General features: G+C 40.9%; 1 protein-coding gene across 8 annotated transcripts in view; it reads left to right on the top strand.

The window, feature by feature from the left end:
• The first annotated feature begins 1028 nt into the window (after positions 1–1028).
• Positions 1029–18916, top strand: part of LOC121873346 — a 31810-nt gene continuing 13922 nt past the window's right edge. For 4 of the 8 annotated variants that reach the window (XM_042376888.1, XM_042376886.1, XM_042376892.1 and 1 more), the window contains exons 1-12: positions 1029–1239; positions 3457–3567; positions 3770–3868; positions 7424–7516; positions 10340–10447; positions 14905–15015; positions 15466–15573; positions 15862–15972; positions 16409–16519; positions 16716–16826; positions 18019–18129; positions 18757–18867. In XM_042376888.1, coding sequence (XP_042232822.1) covers positions 1164–1239; positions 3457–3567; positions 3770–3868; positions 7424–7516; positions 10340–10447; positions 14905–15015; positions 15466–15573; positions 15862–15972; positions 16409–16519; positions 16716–16826; positions 18019–18129; positions 18757–18867 — 1261 coding nt within the window. In that variant the 5' untranslated portion in view covers positions 1029–1163. The remainder of the gene's footprint in view (positions 1240–3456; positions 3568–3769; positions 3869–7423; positions 7517–10339; positions 10448–14904; positions 15016–15465; positions 15574–15861; positions 15973–16408; positions 16520–16715; positions 16827–18018; positions 18130–18756; positions 18868–18916) is intronic. The other 4 variants (XM_042376887.1, XM_042376889.1, XM_042376890.1 and 1 more) reach the window with 4 other exon arrangements.

Here is an 18916-nt window from a genome sequence, read left to right on the forward strand (position 1 = left end):
ACTTGAACGTGAGGGCAGACAACACCAAGCTCTACTGTAAAGTAGAGAAGACCTCCTCTAAAGAAACTCCTCCACAGCAACCCCTCTACTATGCAGCAACTTCCCAGCACCTGAATGCTCTGTACATATAATAAAAATATAGAAAATTCCATTGTGAGTTTCCTTTCTCACCTCCATCCTTAGTGCAAGATGTCCTACATGTATGTGAGCCTAACAAAGAGAAAATAGACAAACACAAAGAGAAATTAGACTACTGGCCACAGACAATACGCTACAGTAGACGCAGACAACTATAGTACATAATGACTTTTTTTAATCATATTCGCCACTTTTCAGCTTACTAGCCATTTGGGCAGTTTATTCAGTGTTAGTACAGGAAGAAACCGGGGTATTGGGAAACCTTTGGTGTTTGGTAGGGGTCACCCTGGATAACACCCTTCTCACGTGTGTCCGGGCTGAGGCTCGAACCATTGACATACTGGTGAGAGTTATGCGTGTTACCGCTGTATCACCAACACACACGTCGTGGGAAGGAAGGAGGAAGAGTAAAGCGGAGAGAAGGGGAGGGACACATTTCTGACAATTGTAATACACGCATTCAGTGACATACACAGAGGCAATAAGGGTTGTCCTAACATTCAACACACAGGTCGTGAAAGTTGGGTTAAGTGAGCGCGAGTAACTGAGACCGAGTCCTATGTCAGAGTGTAGCTGTACCACTCTGCTGGGGCCTGTCAGCCTCACACTACTGGGGGTTAGGTGGGGTTTGTTGGAGAGTGCCAGCTAGGATTCAGTTGTTTCCATACACACACACACATCAAACACTCAAACTTTCAATGGTGGGGTCTGTCAACACTCGTGTGGATCAGATGTGAGGTTACACATATGTTGTTGTGTTATTGAACATCTTGTTTGCTACTGCCAATAGCCAGATTGACACGCAACTTTCCAACGGGGATTAAAAACAAAAACAGTTGATATTCATTAATTTTCTCCTCAATGTAACTATTCCTCTTCCTACAGGCGTTGTGCCTGACCCGGGGACAAAACCTTGCAAGGCGCCGTTATCACCAACAGGGCGCGCGTGGGTCGCCGCAAGAGTGAAGCTTACTCTGGACTGGTGGCAAGACTTGCAACAGCAGTAGCGGAGGAGAAATCTCACGATGGTGAACATTAACCAGTTGGTGTGGACGCTGCTGGTCACTACCCTAACACTCATCTCTTATGTAGGCATGTCAGGCAGGCAAAAGTGGTTCCTTGTATATAGATAATACGGGTATACAGTTAGGCATGTATATAGACAATACAGGTATACACTTTGGCATTTATTTAGACAATACAGGTATACAGTTTAGCAAGTATATAGACAATACAGGACATGATCTTTGCTGCCCGCCAGATACAGGAAAAGTGCAGAGAATAGCTCCGTGACCTGTACATGGCCTTCATTGACATAACCAAGGCCTTCGACTCAGTCAACAGGGAAGCACTCTGGTGGGCCCTAAGCCGTTTTGGCTGCTCACCAAAATTCATCGCCGTTGTGAGGCAACTCCATGATGGCATGAATAGCAGTTTCCTGCACAATGGCACCCAGTCTGAGTTCTTCCCCATACAAACGGGGGTAAAACAAGGATGTGTACTGGCACCAACTCTCTTTTCTATCTTCTTGGTTGCCTTCCTGACTCGTGCCAGTGCTAATTTTGCCGGTGGGGTGGGCATCGAGTTCTGGATGAAGAGTCTTTTCAATATAAAATGACTCCAGGCAGGAACAAAGGTGTCGGCAGTTTTCATTATTGAACTTCAATATGCAGACGACCTCACCCTTTTCGCTCACACTAACCGCAACCTACAGGAGATCCTGAACACCAACGCAGATGCGAATGCACACTTCGGCCTAGCAAGTGATCTCTGCACTAATGTCATCCTTGCAAGAAAGTTGGCATCCTCGTGCTGCCATCACCTCCATGCTCTGACGGCCTGCCGCCTCATTCCCCTGGATAAAAATCCAGGATGTCTGCCTATAGGGGTGGGGGAAGTGCTGAGGCGGATCATCGGAAAATGCATAATGGAGGTGGTAAAGGATGATGTCAGGGCAGCAGCAGGGAACCTGCAAGTTTGTGCTGGCCACCAGACTGGAGGGGAAGCTGCCATTCACGCCATGAGAACGATATTTGAGCAGCGTGATTGTGAGGCTGTTCTCCTGGTTGACGCTTCAAACGCATTCAACATACTTAACCACAAGGCTGCACTGCACAACATCAAGATTAAGTGTCCAAGCTTTGCAATGTATGTTGAAAACTCCTATAGGAATCCATCAGACCTCTATATAGTAAACAACAAGACTCTAAGAGGTGATACCATCATACAGTCAACCGAGGGAACAACGCAGGGGGACCCTGTTGCAATGGTAATGTACGCAATAGGCCTGTCCATGCTCCAACACACAATAAAATTTGAAACAACTGAGGTCAAACAAGTGGCATACGCTGATGACTTTACAGGGGCAGGAAAAGTGGAGGACATCAAAAAGTGGTGGGACCTGGTAGCATCGTGAGTCCCACAAATATTGTACCACCCAAACGCCAGCAAGTCCTTCCTCATTGTGAAGCCAGAACATTATGAGCGGGCAATGGAGGTGTTTGGCATGTCACCGTAACTTAGCTCTCGATGCTGCACACAGGAGGAACGAGAACGACAAGAGAAGGGCATATGGGGAGAGAATTCAGAACGTTGATCAAGGCAGCTTCACTCCTCTAGTGTTCACAACCTCTGGTGGGATGGGACCAAGTGCAAGATGTTTCTACGGCAGACTTTTGGAGTTGATCTCCGAACAGAAGCAGCAGCCCAGAAGTTATGTTACAGCCTGGATGAGATGTCGACTGTCTTTCTCTCTCCTTAGGTCGGCTTTGCTCTGCCTCAGGGGAACGAGAGCTTCTGCCCCAACTCCGACAACTGCTGCAGATATTGACTATGAGGCTACAGTCACTGAATGCCGCATAGATCTGCGGCTCAACTAATTTAACACAGATAGGATAGCTGGAGGCCACGTTTGTAGTAGTAATAGTAGTTTATAGACAACACAGGTATACAACTCAGCTTGTATGTAGACAATGCAGGTATACTGTACATCTCAACATATATGTAGACAATGTAGGTATACAACTCAGCATATATGTAGACAATGCAGGTATTCATCTCAGGATGTATTTAGACAGTGCAGGTACTGTATGCATTTCAGCGGCTTGTTAGGCAATTGGTCACGTATGTTACACACTGTTTCAGTTAAGTCACCTCTTGCCTGCCTATAATATAAGCTAACAACTGCAGGCATTCTAATCTCTCTGGGTAACTGAGGTGCTATAGTGCACCCTCCTTTGGACATTTTCTGTCAACTGACAGCTCTAGCACTTTTGTGGTTATAAAAATAAGACCACTAATATCTGTGATGTGTTTCAGTTGGCACAGATGAGGGTAATGAGATGCGCCAGCAAGTGAGGAGTGGAAACATACAAGGTGTGGCTGCTCTCTTAGATGCTGGCACACCTGTAGATGTAACTGATGACATCAGTGAGTAACACACCTTATGGTCTTGTTGTCTTCACTCATGTTCTCCATCACACACACACACAAAAGGTCAGATGGTAAAGGGTTAGAATTATGTTGCTGACATAATTTTCTAGAGTCTAGACCATATGAACGATTGTAAATATTAAACGTCAAAAATCTATTGATTTTTTGCAGGTGTCTTATATAACATGGTTTCTTCCAGAGAGAACTGGACTACACTGGGCAGCACGAGATGGCCATTTAAACATTGCCAAGCTACTGTTGACCCACGATGCTGACTTAACACTCACAGACAAAGATGGTGAGTATGTATGGTCATGTGTGTCCAAGATATTTTTAGATTGCCCCGGAGGGGGCTAGTTTATTGGGCACCCCCTTACATCCTGTGCAAGGTGAAGCGCAGAAGCGTTTACAGCGCCCAACTGGGAAGCATGCTAAGTTTTTGCTTGCCTTTATGACTCATGCATTAAGGGCGTAGAAGCCTGAAGGGTCATGGGTTTTGTCAGCAGGTTACATAAAGTGACAGAATGATGAGTGTGTGGGGGGAAGTTCCCGGTACAATTCATCTGTTTATGGCAAAGAGTGGCAGGTCCCTAATAATGTCAAATGCCGGGCCTGTGACTAGGAGGAGGGATATCTGGTCAGGGAGGGAAGAGGTGTTGGTAACGGCTGGGGACCTGTAGAAGGAGGTCATAGGACAAGTGAGGATATAGTGACGGAGGGTGTGGGAGTCGGGTTGGCCACAAAGTTTACAAACAGTGCGGCCAGGCTCAGGGTTACCAATGTACTCCCATAGGTACCTGTACCCTAGGCGCAGTCTCATGTACATAACCTGTTGAGATCGAGTCAGGGATTGATACTCTTTGTAGTGGTGGTTGTCGTCACCGGTTACAGCGTCATAGTGGCATAGTGTGACGCTACCCCGTTGTTTCAGGTGTGTCCAATTTTCGTAGAATGCTTCTCGTTGTGCGGCGTGTATGCGAGATTTGAGATGATTCAGGGAGAGGGAGGCTTCAATATCTTCTTTTTTGGCAATCCGATCAACAGTGTCACAGGCAGTTATTCCTATATGTGACGGGATCCAAATAAACTGAACGCCGGAACCGCCTTATAATCAGTGACAGCACTTCTGCGCTAGCGAGGCTCAAATTACCCTCCCCCTCCTCCCAACACACCCTAGCTGCCGTCGCCGGGCTAGAACAAACTGTCCAAGAGGCTATACTGCCAGATTCTTGGGTCACTAATTCTAAGGGGATAACTTAACTCTATTCTTACTTTTAAGGTCGCTGCCACTAGACCCCCTCTGGACAGTATGTAGCTCGTTTGGTAGCTGGCAGAGTAAGCTAGGCATTGGGTTGGTCATCATCAGGAGAACAACTGTTATGAGCAGATGGGATTAAAGAGTTTTTTTGGGATGACAATGATGTGCGCAGTACAAGGCAGTATTGATGCTTCCAATTATCTTTCAAATATTTTTTTTCTTGTGTCTCTGTCTCTGTGTTTATCAGTTGCCAGTGTTTATCCTTTCTTGATTCACATCTTATAACACTCCTTGACCTAACCCTCTGACCCATGTGTTATCCAAGGGCACCCCCAGTCCGCCCACTTGTAAATGGGTCCCAACTTTTAAGGTTGTTCATTACAATGTTGGTGACACATGCCTCCTCAAGTACCAAAGACTTTGTATAATGTGTGCTGGGTAATTATTCGGCAAGTGCTGGCATAAGGTTTAAGGTGGCGGCACTCTGGGCACTTACCTTTAAACATGTTGCCTGTTTTGCTGGCCATTGGCCTAAACGCCCAGCAAGCAGCAGGATTTCTGCTGTTGCTAGAAATGGATAATGGTTTGGCAGGGATCTTTGCTGGCCGGATTGGTGCTTAAATGAGCTTCATATAACTTCAGGTAAAAATTAAAATAAATCATGAAACAATAATAACTTAAAATATAACACATAAACAGTGATGTATTTCTATATATTTGTCACTTTAAGACTTTAGTATTATTAAATCATTATTCAAGGTCTTCTTTGACCAGCCAGACGGCGTCACTTTTAAAGGAACTTCACGATGCACCCAGTCTTTTCTTTAGCTTTTGTGGACACCTCACTTGTTACAGCAATAGAAGAACTATAACACAATCCTGCAAGGCAGCAACTGTAGTAATAAGAACATAAGAAAATAAGGAGTCTGCAATAGGCCGGTTGGCCTGCGCATGGCAGCTCCTGTCGAGAGTTACTACCACTCTCTATCATCCATGAATCTATATAGCCTCCTTTTAAAACTTTCCAGAGTTCCAGCACTTACTACAAAGTTGCTAAGCTTGTTCCACTCGTCCACCACCCTATTTGTGAACCAGTTTCTTCCTATCTCCCTCCTAAACCTAAACTTATCCAACTTGAATCCGTCGTTCCGAGTCCTATCCTGCTCGGATATTATAAGAACTTTATCTATATCCCCTTTATTGATTCCTTTCACCCACTTAAATATTTCTATCATATCTCCCAGCACTCTTCGTCTTTCTAGGGAATGCAAGTTTAGTTTCTTTAACCTATCCTGATATGGAAGGTTTCTAAGTCCCTGAATCATTTTTGTCATTCTTCGCTGCACCGACTCTAGTGAATTTATATCCATTCTATAATAGGGGCACCAGAACTGAACCGCATAATCGAGGTGCGGCCTAACTAGCGCAAGATATAGTTGCAATAAGACCTCTGCACTCTTGTTACTTACACTTCTAGATATAAAACCCAATACTCTGTTTGCCTTATTTCGAACATTAACGCACTGTTTTCTAGGCCGTAGGTCCGGGCTTACAAGTACCCCTAGGTCTCTTTCACAAGTCGACTTCTCTAGGTTGATGTTGTTAAGGCTGTATACATTATCAGTATTTGTTCTTCCAATATTAAGTACGCTGCACTTGCTGGTGTTGAATTTCATTTGCCATTTTTCAGACCACCCCTGCAGTTTATTTAAATCCTCCTGTAATGCATTTGCATCCTGCCCTGAATTAATCTGCCGCCCTATTTTGGTGTCATCCGCAAACTTGCTTATGTCACTGCTGATCCCAGTATCTAGATTGTTTATGTAGATTATGAACAAGAGTGGGCCCAGTACTGACCCCTGGGGAACCCCACTGGTTACACTGCCCCGCTCAGATTTAACACCATCTACGCTGACCCTCTGCGTTCTATCGGTGAGCCATGATTTTATCCAATTTAAAACTTTCCCCTCGATACCATGAGCCTTAATTTTTCTCAGAAGCCTCTGATGCGGTACTCTGTCAAATGCTTTGCTAAAGTCTAAGTAAATAACATCGTAATTTTCGTCATTATCTACTACCTCGAAGACTTTCCTAAAAAACGTCAGCAGATTTGTTAGACAAGATTTTCCCATTGTAAACCCATGTTGAGAGCCGTAGATTAATTTGCTTTTCTCTAGATGCGATCCTTGTCTAGAAGGTTTGTTGTTTTTTTCATTGCATTGGACAGACTCGCCAACAAAACATCCCAGTGTAACCCCAAAGGCATCTTGCTTTGTTGGCTGGACCTGGACCATGTTTGGAGGAAAGTGCCCAGTGTGCCGCTGCTGCTTTTAAAAGTCTCTTATGTCGGTGTTTGTAGAATATTAGCCGTGCACTGTATTCACATTATCTTTTATGGGGCTGTCATGCCAGTTTATACCCACTTTGTCTACTCACATTATGACTACAGTACTCTGAAAATGTAAACATATTTCCAGAGTGTCTAATGATGACCTAACCTATCGGGAATAGAAGGACTGGGATGTTACCGCCATGCATATGGAACCCACTTTCTTTTTGTTCACACACAGTACAGTAAGTCTTTTTCCCCTACAGGCAGAATACCACTCGACCTGGCGACTTGGCAAAATTACCAGGACATCATAACACTGTATGAAGAAAACTCATTAAAAAATAATTACATTGGAGGTGAGTTGTGATGGTGTTCTCTCTGTTGAAGGTGAGGAAAAAAAGGTTATACTTGATCAGCAGAGAGAAGACTCTGTGAAATAAAGTGAAGTAAAGTAAATTAATCTCAAGATGCGTATGAATAAATCTGACTGCCAATCACTTCTCGACTGGTATTTGGTGTCACGAACTCACAAAAAATTGGTAAACTTAATTTAATCTGAGTTAATAGATCGAGTGCATGTACCTAACCTAACACAACTCAGATTAAATTAAGTTTATCAATTTTATGTGACTTTATGACACCAAATAATAATTGAGAAGTGATTCACAGCCCGATTTACACTTGTACGACCATCATTTGACTTCATTGCGGCTACATTTGGGTAATTACTCGCTCCCTTGGTACATGCATGCGATCTACTAACTCAGATTAAAGTAAGTTTTCCAATTTTTTGTGACTTTGTGACACCAAATACTAGTCGAGAAGTGATTAGCAGTCCGATTTATTCATGTAGGACCATTATTTGACTTCATTGCGGCTACATTTTGCTACATTTGGGTAATTAGTCAGACCGTGCAGAATCATCTTGGGAAAATTAGCCCACCAGCTTATTTTACCTAATGATTAAACACCTTAATGCTAAATGGGTGGTTAGGGAAGGCTAGCTAAGTTAAGTTTGGATATGTCAGGTTAGGTTAGTTTATGTTAGATTATGTCATGTTAGATTAAGCTAGATTAGGTATGGTTAGGTTAAATTAGTATTAGGCAGAGTTGTAAAGTAATTAAGTAAATTTACTTAAGTACTGTACTCAGGTAGCATTTTTGGGTATTTACTTTTTAAAAAGTACAGGTACTCAATTTTCAGTACCCAGTATGTTATTCTAATATTTTAACTCCAATAAAATTGAAAAAAAATCGTTACTCTATACGTGTCCCAAATAATAGTTTTAAATATCAAATCACAGGACAAGCTTGGACGCTAACCAACCACAAGCATTTCTTCGCATGTACTGCTTGCAAGCATCTGTTTAGTCATGCTGGGCTTATATTTAGGCCTAAAAGATCCTGATTAGACAGCATAACTTTGAGAATCAGTTATTGATTAATCTCGTGGAAAGATTTGCAAATAGACGTGTGTAATGTTATGTGTCTGTTATTTTTATATTAAGTTAACTAGTTTTATTTTGTTTTATTTACTGTGGATTTATTTTAATATTTGAGACTATTAATAATTTCATTGTTTCTTTTAACTTGTAGTATTTAAGTACTTTATGCATGAGATACATTTTTACTTCTACCTACGTAACATTTTGCCACTATAACAAAGTCCGGTACACAATACAACTGTTAGGTCAGGTTTGGTTAGGCTATTTATTACTTTTACCTTTTACTTTTATCCTCTTCGCCACTGATCGGCTTGTTAGCCGCTTGGGCGTCGGTCACGACTCTTTTCCTTTATATTCTTCACCAAAAGGTCGGCTCGCTAGCCGCCCGGGCGTCAGTCACGTCTCTGTCACGCACTGTTGGCAAATACTGGGCATGCACCGGCTCCTGAATGTACCTGAACCCGTTACTTTTACTTTTTACTTTTATCCTCTTCGCCACTGATCGGCTTGTTAGCCGCTTGGGCGATCGGTCACGACTCTTTTCCTTTATATTCTTCACCAAAAGGTCGGCTCGCTAGCCGCCCGGGCGATCGGTCACGTCTCTGTCACGCACTGTTGGCAAATACTGGGCATGCACCGGCTCCTGAATGTACCTGAACCCGCTCCAGTGTTGGTCAAGTCTTCTCTTGAAAGAGCTCACACTCGGTGCCGTCACAACACTTTCTGGTAGATTGTTCCAAGAGTTTACAACCCTCACTCCGAAAAAGTTTGTCCTCACGGTTTTCCGGACTTGCGGCTTCTTCAATCTTGAGCTGTGACCCCTTGTGGGGCGAGCGTCCGCCAGCTCCAAGTAAGGACACTCAACTGAGTAGTGCCCCCTGAGATGCTTATAAACCTCAACTAGGTCCCCCCTTGCCCGTCTGTAGTATAAGCTAGGCAAGTTCAGGCGCTCCAATCTCGCAGGGTAGCTGAGATGCCGAAGTGCAGGCACCAGCTTGGTGGCCCTCCTTTGAACATTTTCAACCAACTGACAGTCCCTAGCATATCTTGGGGACCAGATGGGGTGACAGTACTCCAGATGGGGAAGCACTTCACTCCTGAAGATCGTCACGAGGGACGGACCGTCTAGATATCTGAACGACCTTCTTATAAGACCCAATAATTTATTTGCCTGATTTACCTTCTTCTCACAATGGCCCGAGAACTTCAGCTCATTGTCAACATACACACCTAGGTCCTTCTCACACACAGTCTCAACTAGTACATTTTCTTCATCCCGTTGGGACATATGGTACGCCTCCTTACCGTTGGTACGCCCCAGGTGCATCCTCTTACACTTCGTGACATTGAATCTCAGCAGCCATTCCTTCGACCATTCCTGGAGCCTACAGAGGTCCTTCTGCAGCTCTTCACAGTCCGCTTGGTTCTTAATTTTCGAAATAACTTGGCGTCATCGGCAAACATTAGGGTGTACTGTACTGTATAATCAGGTAAAATAAGCAGGGGTTCCTAATCTGCATGAGGTCCCTGAAGAATATATACTTTATATATTTTTTAAGTAATTCTCTTACATAATCCAAGCTATTAACTTAGTGGCAGCGACAGTCTATTAACCCCTTGTGTACGGGATCGCCGCTGGCCTGAATAAAATCGTCTGACATTAGCCAAAATATAATAAGTGGTGTCTCCCTAGTGAAGGAGTTATGAAAGGTTAATTTGTATATTATGTTTCAGGATGTACCTTCAGTAGCCAAGTGTACAAGGACCAGGAGAAATGGACCACACATTGTCACCAACACTCCTGCAACTTTGGCAATGTCAATAGCACTATTACGGACACATGTTAGTATTGTGCTGTACTATACTGTCTTTCCTCATATTGTCTCTATCGTACAGTACTTGTACAGTTATGGGTATAATTCCCTGTACAGTTTTGTCTGGCATCACCTGCTTGTGGGACGTCTGTTCACCATGTAGTATTCACCGGTTATAAGCTATACTGTACTCACATAAACCCACAAATAGATGATATTAGACCATATCAGGTACACTATGCTGTGCCATATAGGCCATGCAGCATAGAAAAAATTCTTATAATTTTTAATTTTAAAGGGTGAAGGAATCACGATATATAAAAAAAATTGGACGACGAGGACCAGTCAAATGGCCACCTGGCTCTCTGGGCCTCACATTTCTCTATTTCTTCCTCTGGGGTCACCTAAAACCTGGCCAACGACCACTTAAATGACCCCCAGAGAAGGAAGGAAGGCTCAAGGGACTTAATTAGCCATATGATCAGGCCTCATCGCTGCCCAGTTTTCAGTAATTTATCACGACTCCTCACCTGAAGAAAAAAAGAGAAGAAATACTATCATTACTCCTATGGTGTACGACATGTGACACACCCTGTATTGTACAACACATAGAGCATCGTGCAGGTATACAAATAGGTCAGTGATACGTGTTATTAGTGGTCCCTCGGTTAACGAACGGTTTGGTTAACAAAATTTCGGTTAACGAATTACCTTCCATAAGAATCTTCAATTCGGTTAACAAACAAAAATTTTATTAACGAAATCCTTACAAACATCACATTTTGTTGTGAGCATCAGCTGATGGGCTAGTCTGCCAATTCAGTAATCTGTTCTATGTTTACATTCGTTTCCGTGGAGAAAATATCAAGAAAGTTGTTCTCTTTGATATTTTTGCATTTTTTATTTTAAAATTATTAGCTATTTTAACATTTATTCAACATATTGATAATATATGCAGTACAGGGAACTAGTTTTTTGTGCGCCCATCAGACGCTTGACTCAGCCACAAGGCGTTAGTTGGCTTTGTTGACAGTGGAGTGAACATCTATTTTGTTGGCGTCTTGAATATTTTTGCATATATCATTGAAATTATTGGTCATTCTGAAATTTAGTCAACATATTGATAATATATAGCGCAGTGCAGTGTTGATTTAAATAAAATAATCTTGAATTACACCTAGTGAACTTAAAATTTTATTGGTGAAATGACAGCATCAAGCATGGGTCCCCTGAAAGGTGATTTCTCCTCCATCCCCACTTCCTTCTCTTCTTCCTTCTCCTCCACCCCACTTCTGATTCCCATCTCAACCAGGAACCTTCTACATACACACCTCAAAGTAAGTGTACTTTACTGCATTCTTTTTTTACTTTGAATGTACTTTTCGGTGAGCTGGAACCAATTTATAAGAAATTAAAGGGAGTGGACGAGCAGCTCAGAAATAGATATAATGAACTATCTAGGAATGTTAAGAAGAATGTAAGGAAGGGAAAGAGGGACTACGAAATCAGGATAGCAAGAGAATCCAAGGCGAATCTCAAGGGATTTTTCCAGGTATATAGGACAAAGGTCAAGGACAAAGTTAGGCCTTTAAAGTCAGGGAGAAGTGATAAATGGCAGTGAAGAAATAAGCAAAGCATTGAACAGCTACTTATCAGTTTTCAAAGAAGAAATTCACGAGGAAATTCCAGAGGTGGAACTGATATTTAGGGGAAATGAAGAAGAGAAATTAAAGAATATCACTATCAGAAAAGAGGATGTTCTAAAAGAAGATAAATAAATTAAAGAAGGCAAAATCCCAGGGCCGGATGAAATTTTCCCTCGAGTTTTGAAAGAGTGTAAGGAACAGATTAGCGGACCCCTCATCAATTTATTTACAAAATCATTAGACATGGGAGTTGTGCAAGACTTGTGGAAACAGGCAAATGTAGTACCCATATTCAAAAAGGGAGACAGAGCATCAGCGTCAAATTACTGGCTGATTAGTTTGACGTCAGTAGTGGGGAAATTTCTTGAATCAATTATAGCAAATAGCATCCGATCGCATTTAGAGAAAAGCAAATTAATCTACGACTCTCAACATGGGTTTACAAAGGGAAAATCTTGTCTAACAAATCTGCTGACGTTTTTTAGGAAAGTCTTCGAGGTAGTAGATAATGACGAAAATTACGATGTTATTTACTTAGACTTTAGCAAAGCGTATGACAGAGTACTGCATCAGAGGCTTCTGAGAAAAGTTAAGGCTCATGGTATCGAGGGGGAAGTTTTGAATTGGATAAAATCATGGCTCACCGATAGAACACAGAGGGTCACCGTAGATGGTGTTAAATCTGAGTGGGGTTGTGTAACCAGTGGGGTTTCCCAGGGGTCAGTACTGGGCCCACTCTTGTTCATAATCTACATAAACGATCTAGATACTGGGATCAGCAGTGACATAAGCAAGTTTACGGATGACACCAAAATAGGGCGGCAGATTAATTCAGGGCAGGATGCAAATGCACTACAGGAGGATTTAAATAAACTGCAGGAGTGGTCAGAAAAATGGCAAATAAAATTCAACACCAGCAAGTGCAGCGTACTGAATATTGGAAGAACAAATACTGTCAATGTATACAGCCCTAACAACATCAACCTAGAGAAGTCGACTTGTGAAAGAGAGTTAGGGGTACTTGTAAGCCCGGACCTACGGCCTAGAAAACAGTGCGTTAATGTCCGAAATATGGCAAACAGAGCATTAGGTTTTATATCTAGAAGTGTAAGTAATAAGAGTGCAGAGGTCTTATTGCAACTAAATCTTGCGCTAGTCAGGCCGCACCTCGATTATGTGGTTTAGTTCTGGTGCCCTTATTATAGAATGGATATCAATTCACTGGAGTCGGTGCAGCGAAGAATGACGAAAATGATTCCGGGACTTAGAAACCTTCCATATCAAGATAGGTTAAAGAAACTAAACTTGCATTCCCTAGAAAGGCGAAGAGTGCGGGGAGATATGATAGAAGTATTTAAGTGGGTGAAAGGAATCAATAAAGGCCATATAGACAAAGTTCTTATAATATCCGAGCAGGATAGGACTTGTAGCAACGGATTTAAGTTGGATAAGTTTAGGTTTAGGAGGGATAGAGGAAAGAACTGGTTCACAAAAGGGTGATGGACGAGTGGAACAAGCTTAGCAACTTTGTAGTAAGTGCGGGAACTCTGGAAAGTATTAAAAGGAGGCTAGATAGATTCATGGATGATAGAGAGTAGTAGTAACTCTTGACAGGAGCTGCCATGCACAGGCCAATTTTCTTATGTTGTTATCCCATTGAAACAATGGATTCGGTTAACGAACGACCCTCTGGAACAAATTGTGTTCGTTAACCGAGGGACCACTGTACTGTACACTGTGTAGTACTGTATTTCTAATTAAAGTACAGTATTTGGTATTATTGGTTTTACTCCCTGTGAGAGGTTTGAATAATAGACCAGGTTCTTTGGAGACTTTACTCTTGCAGCGTCAGACAGTGACTGGCAACCCAGCGCTGCCACAGACAAACTCCCGCCTCCACACATGGGAAAACATATCGTACGATGATACTCCATCTCTCAATCTCACACTCCCAATTGGAATTTGAGAAGTTTTGGGCTCACCAGAAGTTATATCATGTCAATTGCAACTTCTGTCGCAAATGGATAATAACAGACAATAAAATCATGTAAATCTGCAGTCACTGTGTTGTCTGTTTGTTTACAACTGAGCCGTTCAATCTGAGCGTAGTCTCGTGTCCACAAATAAACATAGAATAATACCATGATGTTTCAACAAAGTTGCCTTCATTGGTACCAGATATCAAAATATATACTTTCTGTTTAATATGGCAGATTGTTGGATCCCTCCTAGGAAGTTTGGTAAGGTTGGGTAGGTTACTTTGGTTGGGGTGATAACTAAAAAACGACTCATTTTTTATGGAAATTAAGGTCAAATTCAATTGAATCGGACCAAAAACCACGGGAAAAAATATAGATTTCTGGCCTAAAACCAATTAGTAGTGAAAGTGAGATTTTACTCAATATTTAACATTGGAGAACTTACTGTCACTGAGTGGAGCAGCATATTTAGTTTCTTTCTTTAGTAATTATTTACTGACTTATATATTTTATGAACATACTTATTTCTTATGAACTTATTTAATTACTTTCTTTGGTCTTACTTCAGTAGTCCTCTTTGTTATCAGTCAAGGAAGAATATTTCATCACAGGGGTTTTCATTTTAGTCTGCTGTACTGTATGTGATTTTTTAAAGTCTCAGTAATTGAAAAAGATTCATGATTAAAAAAATGATTCACTATTATTTCGTTACACAGTGAATGTTTGTTATATTGAGGGTACGTTATATGTGAAACCTCCATCTAATGAATTATATAGAGTATGAAAGTCCATTATATGGAGTTTTCACTCTGCATAAATTGTTGTGAAAAACATGTATGACTGTCTTTATGCCTTGGCAGGTTGTTCAGTGGGAGAAGACACATACGATAATGGTGAGGAGTGGGAACAAGGATGTCATGGATACCTCTGCCACTCTGGTTCTGCTGAAGCTCTTAATGTATTGTCTGTTTGTAAGTCTTAACCTAAACATACTGCACATTATTTCAAGATAATTTTTATTTCATTATCACCACTTGTCAGCTTATGGGGGTGTTGGTAGTGTGAGTGTATATGCCTTTTATCCTATGTCCTGGGGTTAAATGAAGGTTTTTATAAATGCCCAGGACAGACGTAAGAAGGGCAATTACCAATTGTGGCAAGTCTCATTCCTATAATAACAATGGATAATAAAAGTTGTAACAACACATAGTACTGTACTGTATACAAACCAACCGCTTAAATGGCTAGTAAACTGACAGGTGGTGAAGTGATAAATAGAAAGTGATGAATTAACTACAGTATAAATATTTTTTACACACCAGATTCAAGAGATACTCAGCACAAAGTAATGATATAAAAGTTATTGTCTTATATATGACTGTTATAATGATAAGGCTTACAGTAATACCTACCCCTGCCAGGTTGTGAGGTGATGGGTGATGTGTACCCGCCGGGAAACACCTGGAGTAAAGGCTGCCATGACTACACTTGCAACTCTGGATCTGTGACAACTTCTGTGGTGGACACATGTTAGTTAAACTAACCCTTACAAAGTTTATTTATAAAAAAATAAATAAATATAATACTGTGTATGTTTTTTGACTGTGGATATGTGATAACATCAAACTTGGTAAAGTACAATACAGTAATGTAGTTAATTGTAGGTGGACCAGTTTAAACCTTGACAGGCATCATTGTTACCACTCAGGTGTTTGTGAGATCATAAAGTAACTTACTGTACAATAAACTATATGTCAGGGGTCATCCTTGAACTGTAATGAAATAAGACTGTTGTGTTAAGGCAGTCATCTTAACAGGTTGTCAGGTGCTTGGGGAGGTGTACCCTGATGGACACGGCTGGACTCAGGGGTGCCACAACTACACCTGTGTGTCTGGTTCACCAGAGACTTCTGCTGTGCTAGACATATGTAAGTGCACTACAGTGTATGTGTGTGTGTGTGAGGCATGATATACTGTAGATAGTAAGTTATACACTAATTAATACCAGATTGACAAATTAATAAAGAACAAATCTTATTCATAACGGTCATGCGAGTTAATTGTGTAAAGACTCGATTTTAACAACTGCATAAAGGTTTTTCCTCTTTACTGCCTTACAGATTTTTGTGATCACATGAATGTTTGCATTACTGCAACAACATTGTCCTTACTTGTTGATGTGTTGAAGACACCCACATTTTTGCCCGGGGCCCAAACACATTTTTCTGAGACATCCTGTACTGTATTTCAAGGCAAATGTTTGAAAATAAAGATGGAAGCTTGGCTGGCTCTGTTACCAGCAAGTCTTGACAACACTATTAAATGTATATATCAGTACAGTATTAATCTGATCAAATTCTTCAGGTTGTGAAGTAGCTGATAATGTATACCCGGATGGACACACGTGGTCACAGGGTTGTCATAACTACACCTGCATCTCTGGCACACCTGAGGCAGTTTCTGTGGTGGAAACCTGTGAGTAGATTCTCCTTAATTATATTATGCCAGATATAATTATAATCGATAACCAGATGATTATATCCCAAAGTTTTTAATGTAAATAAACAAAAACAAAATTATATACTAATCAGATGGGAGAGCACTGTACTCTTTAAGGATGTTACTCCTTAAAGGGAGATTGTTATACTTTACAATAAACTTTTTATACCAGGTTGTGAAGTGTTTGGTGAGGTTTATCCTGACAGACTCAACTGGACTCTGGGCTGTAGCAACTACACTTGTATATCTGGTTCACTCAAATTTCTTGCTACACTGGAAACATGTACAGTATTTATTATTAATTTTATCGTGTATACTGTTAGTCTTGTGGTCCCATAGTCGCTTCATATTTTATTACTGCATGGTTTCTGAGAACTTGTACCAGTTGTCCTGTGCATTACTCTAATGTTGCTTAAAAGAGGCACTTGTGTTTGTGCTTTGCCATTTTTACCTAGTCTGTTTTGTGTTTCCTAATGTGGTACTTTAACCTGTTCATATCCTCTTTGCCATTGATTGGATTGTTAGCTGCTTAGGCAGTCGTTCATGTTGGCAAGTACTGTATTGTTTCCCTACTTCTACATGTTGTCCATCCTTGCATGTAAGAACAGTACAGTATCTGTATTTTGGTCCAGTCAGGGAAAGGTGTCTGTATACCCAGTCAAGATATGTATTATGCATGAATCCATATCCATATAAGACAGCAATGGATGATTTGAAGTGTGATACATGAGACATTAGTCAAATCCCCTCTCCCTCTCATCTTTACTACAGTGACATCTTGACTTGGGATATCACAGGGACTATAGAAACACCTTTCCCTGACTATACCTTTATGTAGACATTTATTGTTTTAGATCCAGGTAGTGTAGTGTACAGCAGTAAGGTCTCTGTCATGCATGGAAATAATCACATGAGAGGAGGCAGAAGTAGCAGATTTATTTTTTATTGAGCCCATACTTAATTCATCTTTCAAGGGGTCTTGTCCCACTAAAAACATTTTTTTTTTATAATAAGAACACCCATAATGGAGATATACTCAGTAAAATACCAGTTATAAAATTATAGCACTTTTATGACTATTTCTCCTCTCACTTTTAGTGTACAGTACAGTGTGTTGACTGCAAGTCCCTGTACATGTGCAGTAATTAACACTATTGTTGTACCTTGGTATACCGACAGTATTTACCTTCTTCTATTTGCAGTAAATATTTGTAATGGTATCCACTTCCAATATTAACTGCAAGTCAAATAGAGTGTAAATACCTAACTGCCCAGTACAGTACTGTACATTGTAAATTATTACAGGTGCACAGGGACTTCTCATCACTGGTACATGTATACAGTGCACAAGAAATAAGTTAGTTCCTAAGGAAAAGAAGTAGACTGATAGGTGGTGGCACCCATCTCCTGAGGAATACACAGTAACAAATAAACCCTATCTAACCTAACCTAACATAACTTATCTTCACTTATAGGTTGTGAACAGTTTGGTGAGTTTTCCCCAGACGGTCACACATGGAGCAAAGATTGTAAAAACTATACGTGTAACTCTGGCATCCTGGTGACCATCGGCGTTGTGGACACGTGTAAGACCTTTAACCTGACTTTTACTTTGTCACATTGACTACGGTAATGGGTGATTCAATCTGCTCTGATGGGAATGTTATTTTTTACTTACATTATCTTGAAGGACTATATATATATATATAGTATATCGAAACCTCTATTTAACGTACTATATTGAGAGAAAAGTCCATTACATTGAGGGTCTGCTAATTGTGAAATTTCCATCTAATGAACTATGTAGAGATGAAAGTTCGTTATATGGAGAGAAGTCCGTTAGTATATGGAGGTTTCACTGTAAATTATAAAATGATCGAAATTGAAACCATCCTTTTATCCATTTGTCTATGTACCTATATAACTAATTCAGCTAATACAGTATATAGTTAAAAGATGATGGGGGTGTTTATTATCTAATGTTCACAAAACTATGACTTAATAAATGTGGTTTAAGAATATAATGTCATCACCAATAATACATTAATTAGACTAGTAAAATGATGTCAGTTGTCTGTTTCCCTCAAAATTCCTGAATACAAGTAAAGCCCCAGAAGAAAGGTCACTGTGTGTGTGGAACTGACAGTCAAACAGAGTAATCATTAAAATTTAGTGATGTTTTGGTGTACTGACATGATTAAATTTGTCAACAGGTTGTCAAGTGGTGGATGAGGTCTACCCTGAAGGAGATTCATGGGTACAGGAGTGCTACAACTACACCTGTAATTATGGCACACCAGAGATTGTTGAGGTTATAGACACATGTGAGTGACTCTCTCTTCAGAGCACTTGTTTTAATTTATCATTTCACCA

The sequence above is a fragment of the Homarus americanus genome, unplaced genomic scaffold (genome assembly GCF_018991925.1).
Source record: "Homarus americanus isolate GMGI-L3 unplaced genomic scaffold, GMGI_Hamer_2.0 scaffold32929, whole genome shotgun sequence".
Taxonomy (NCBI): domain Eukaryota; kingdom Metazoa; phylum Arthropoda; class Malacostraca; order Decapoda; family Nephropidae; genus Homarus; species Homarus americanus.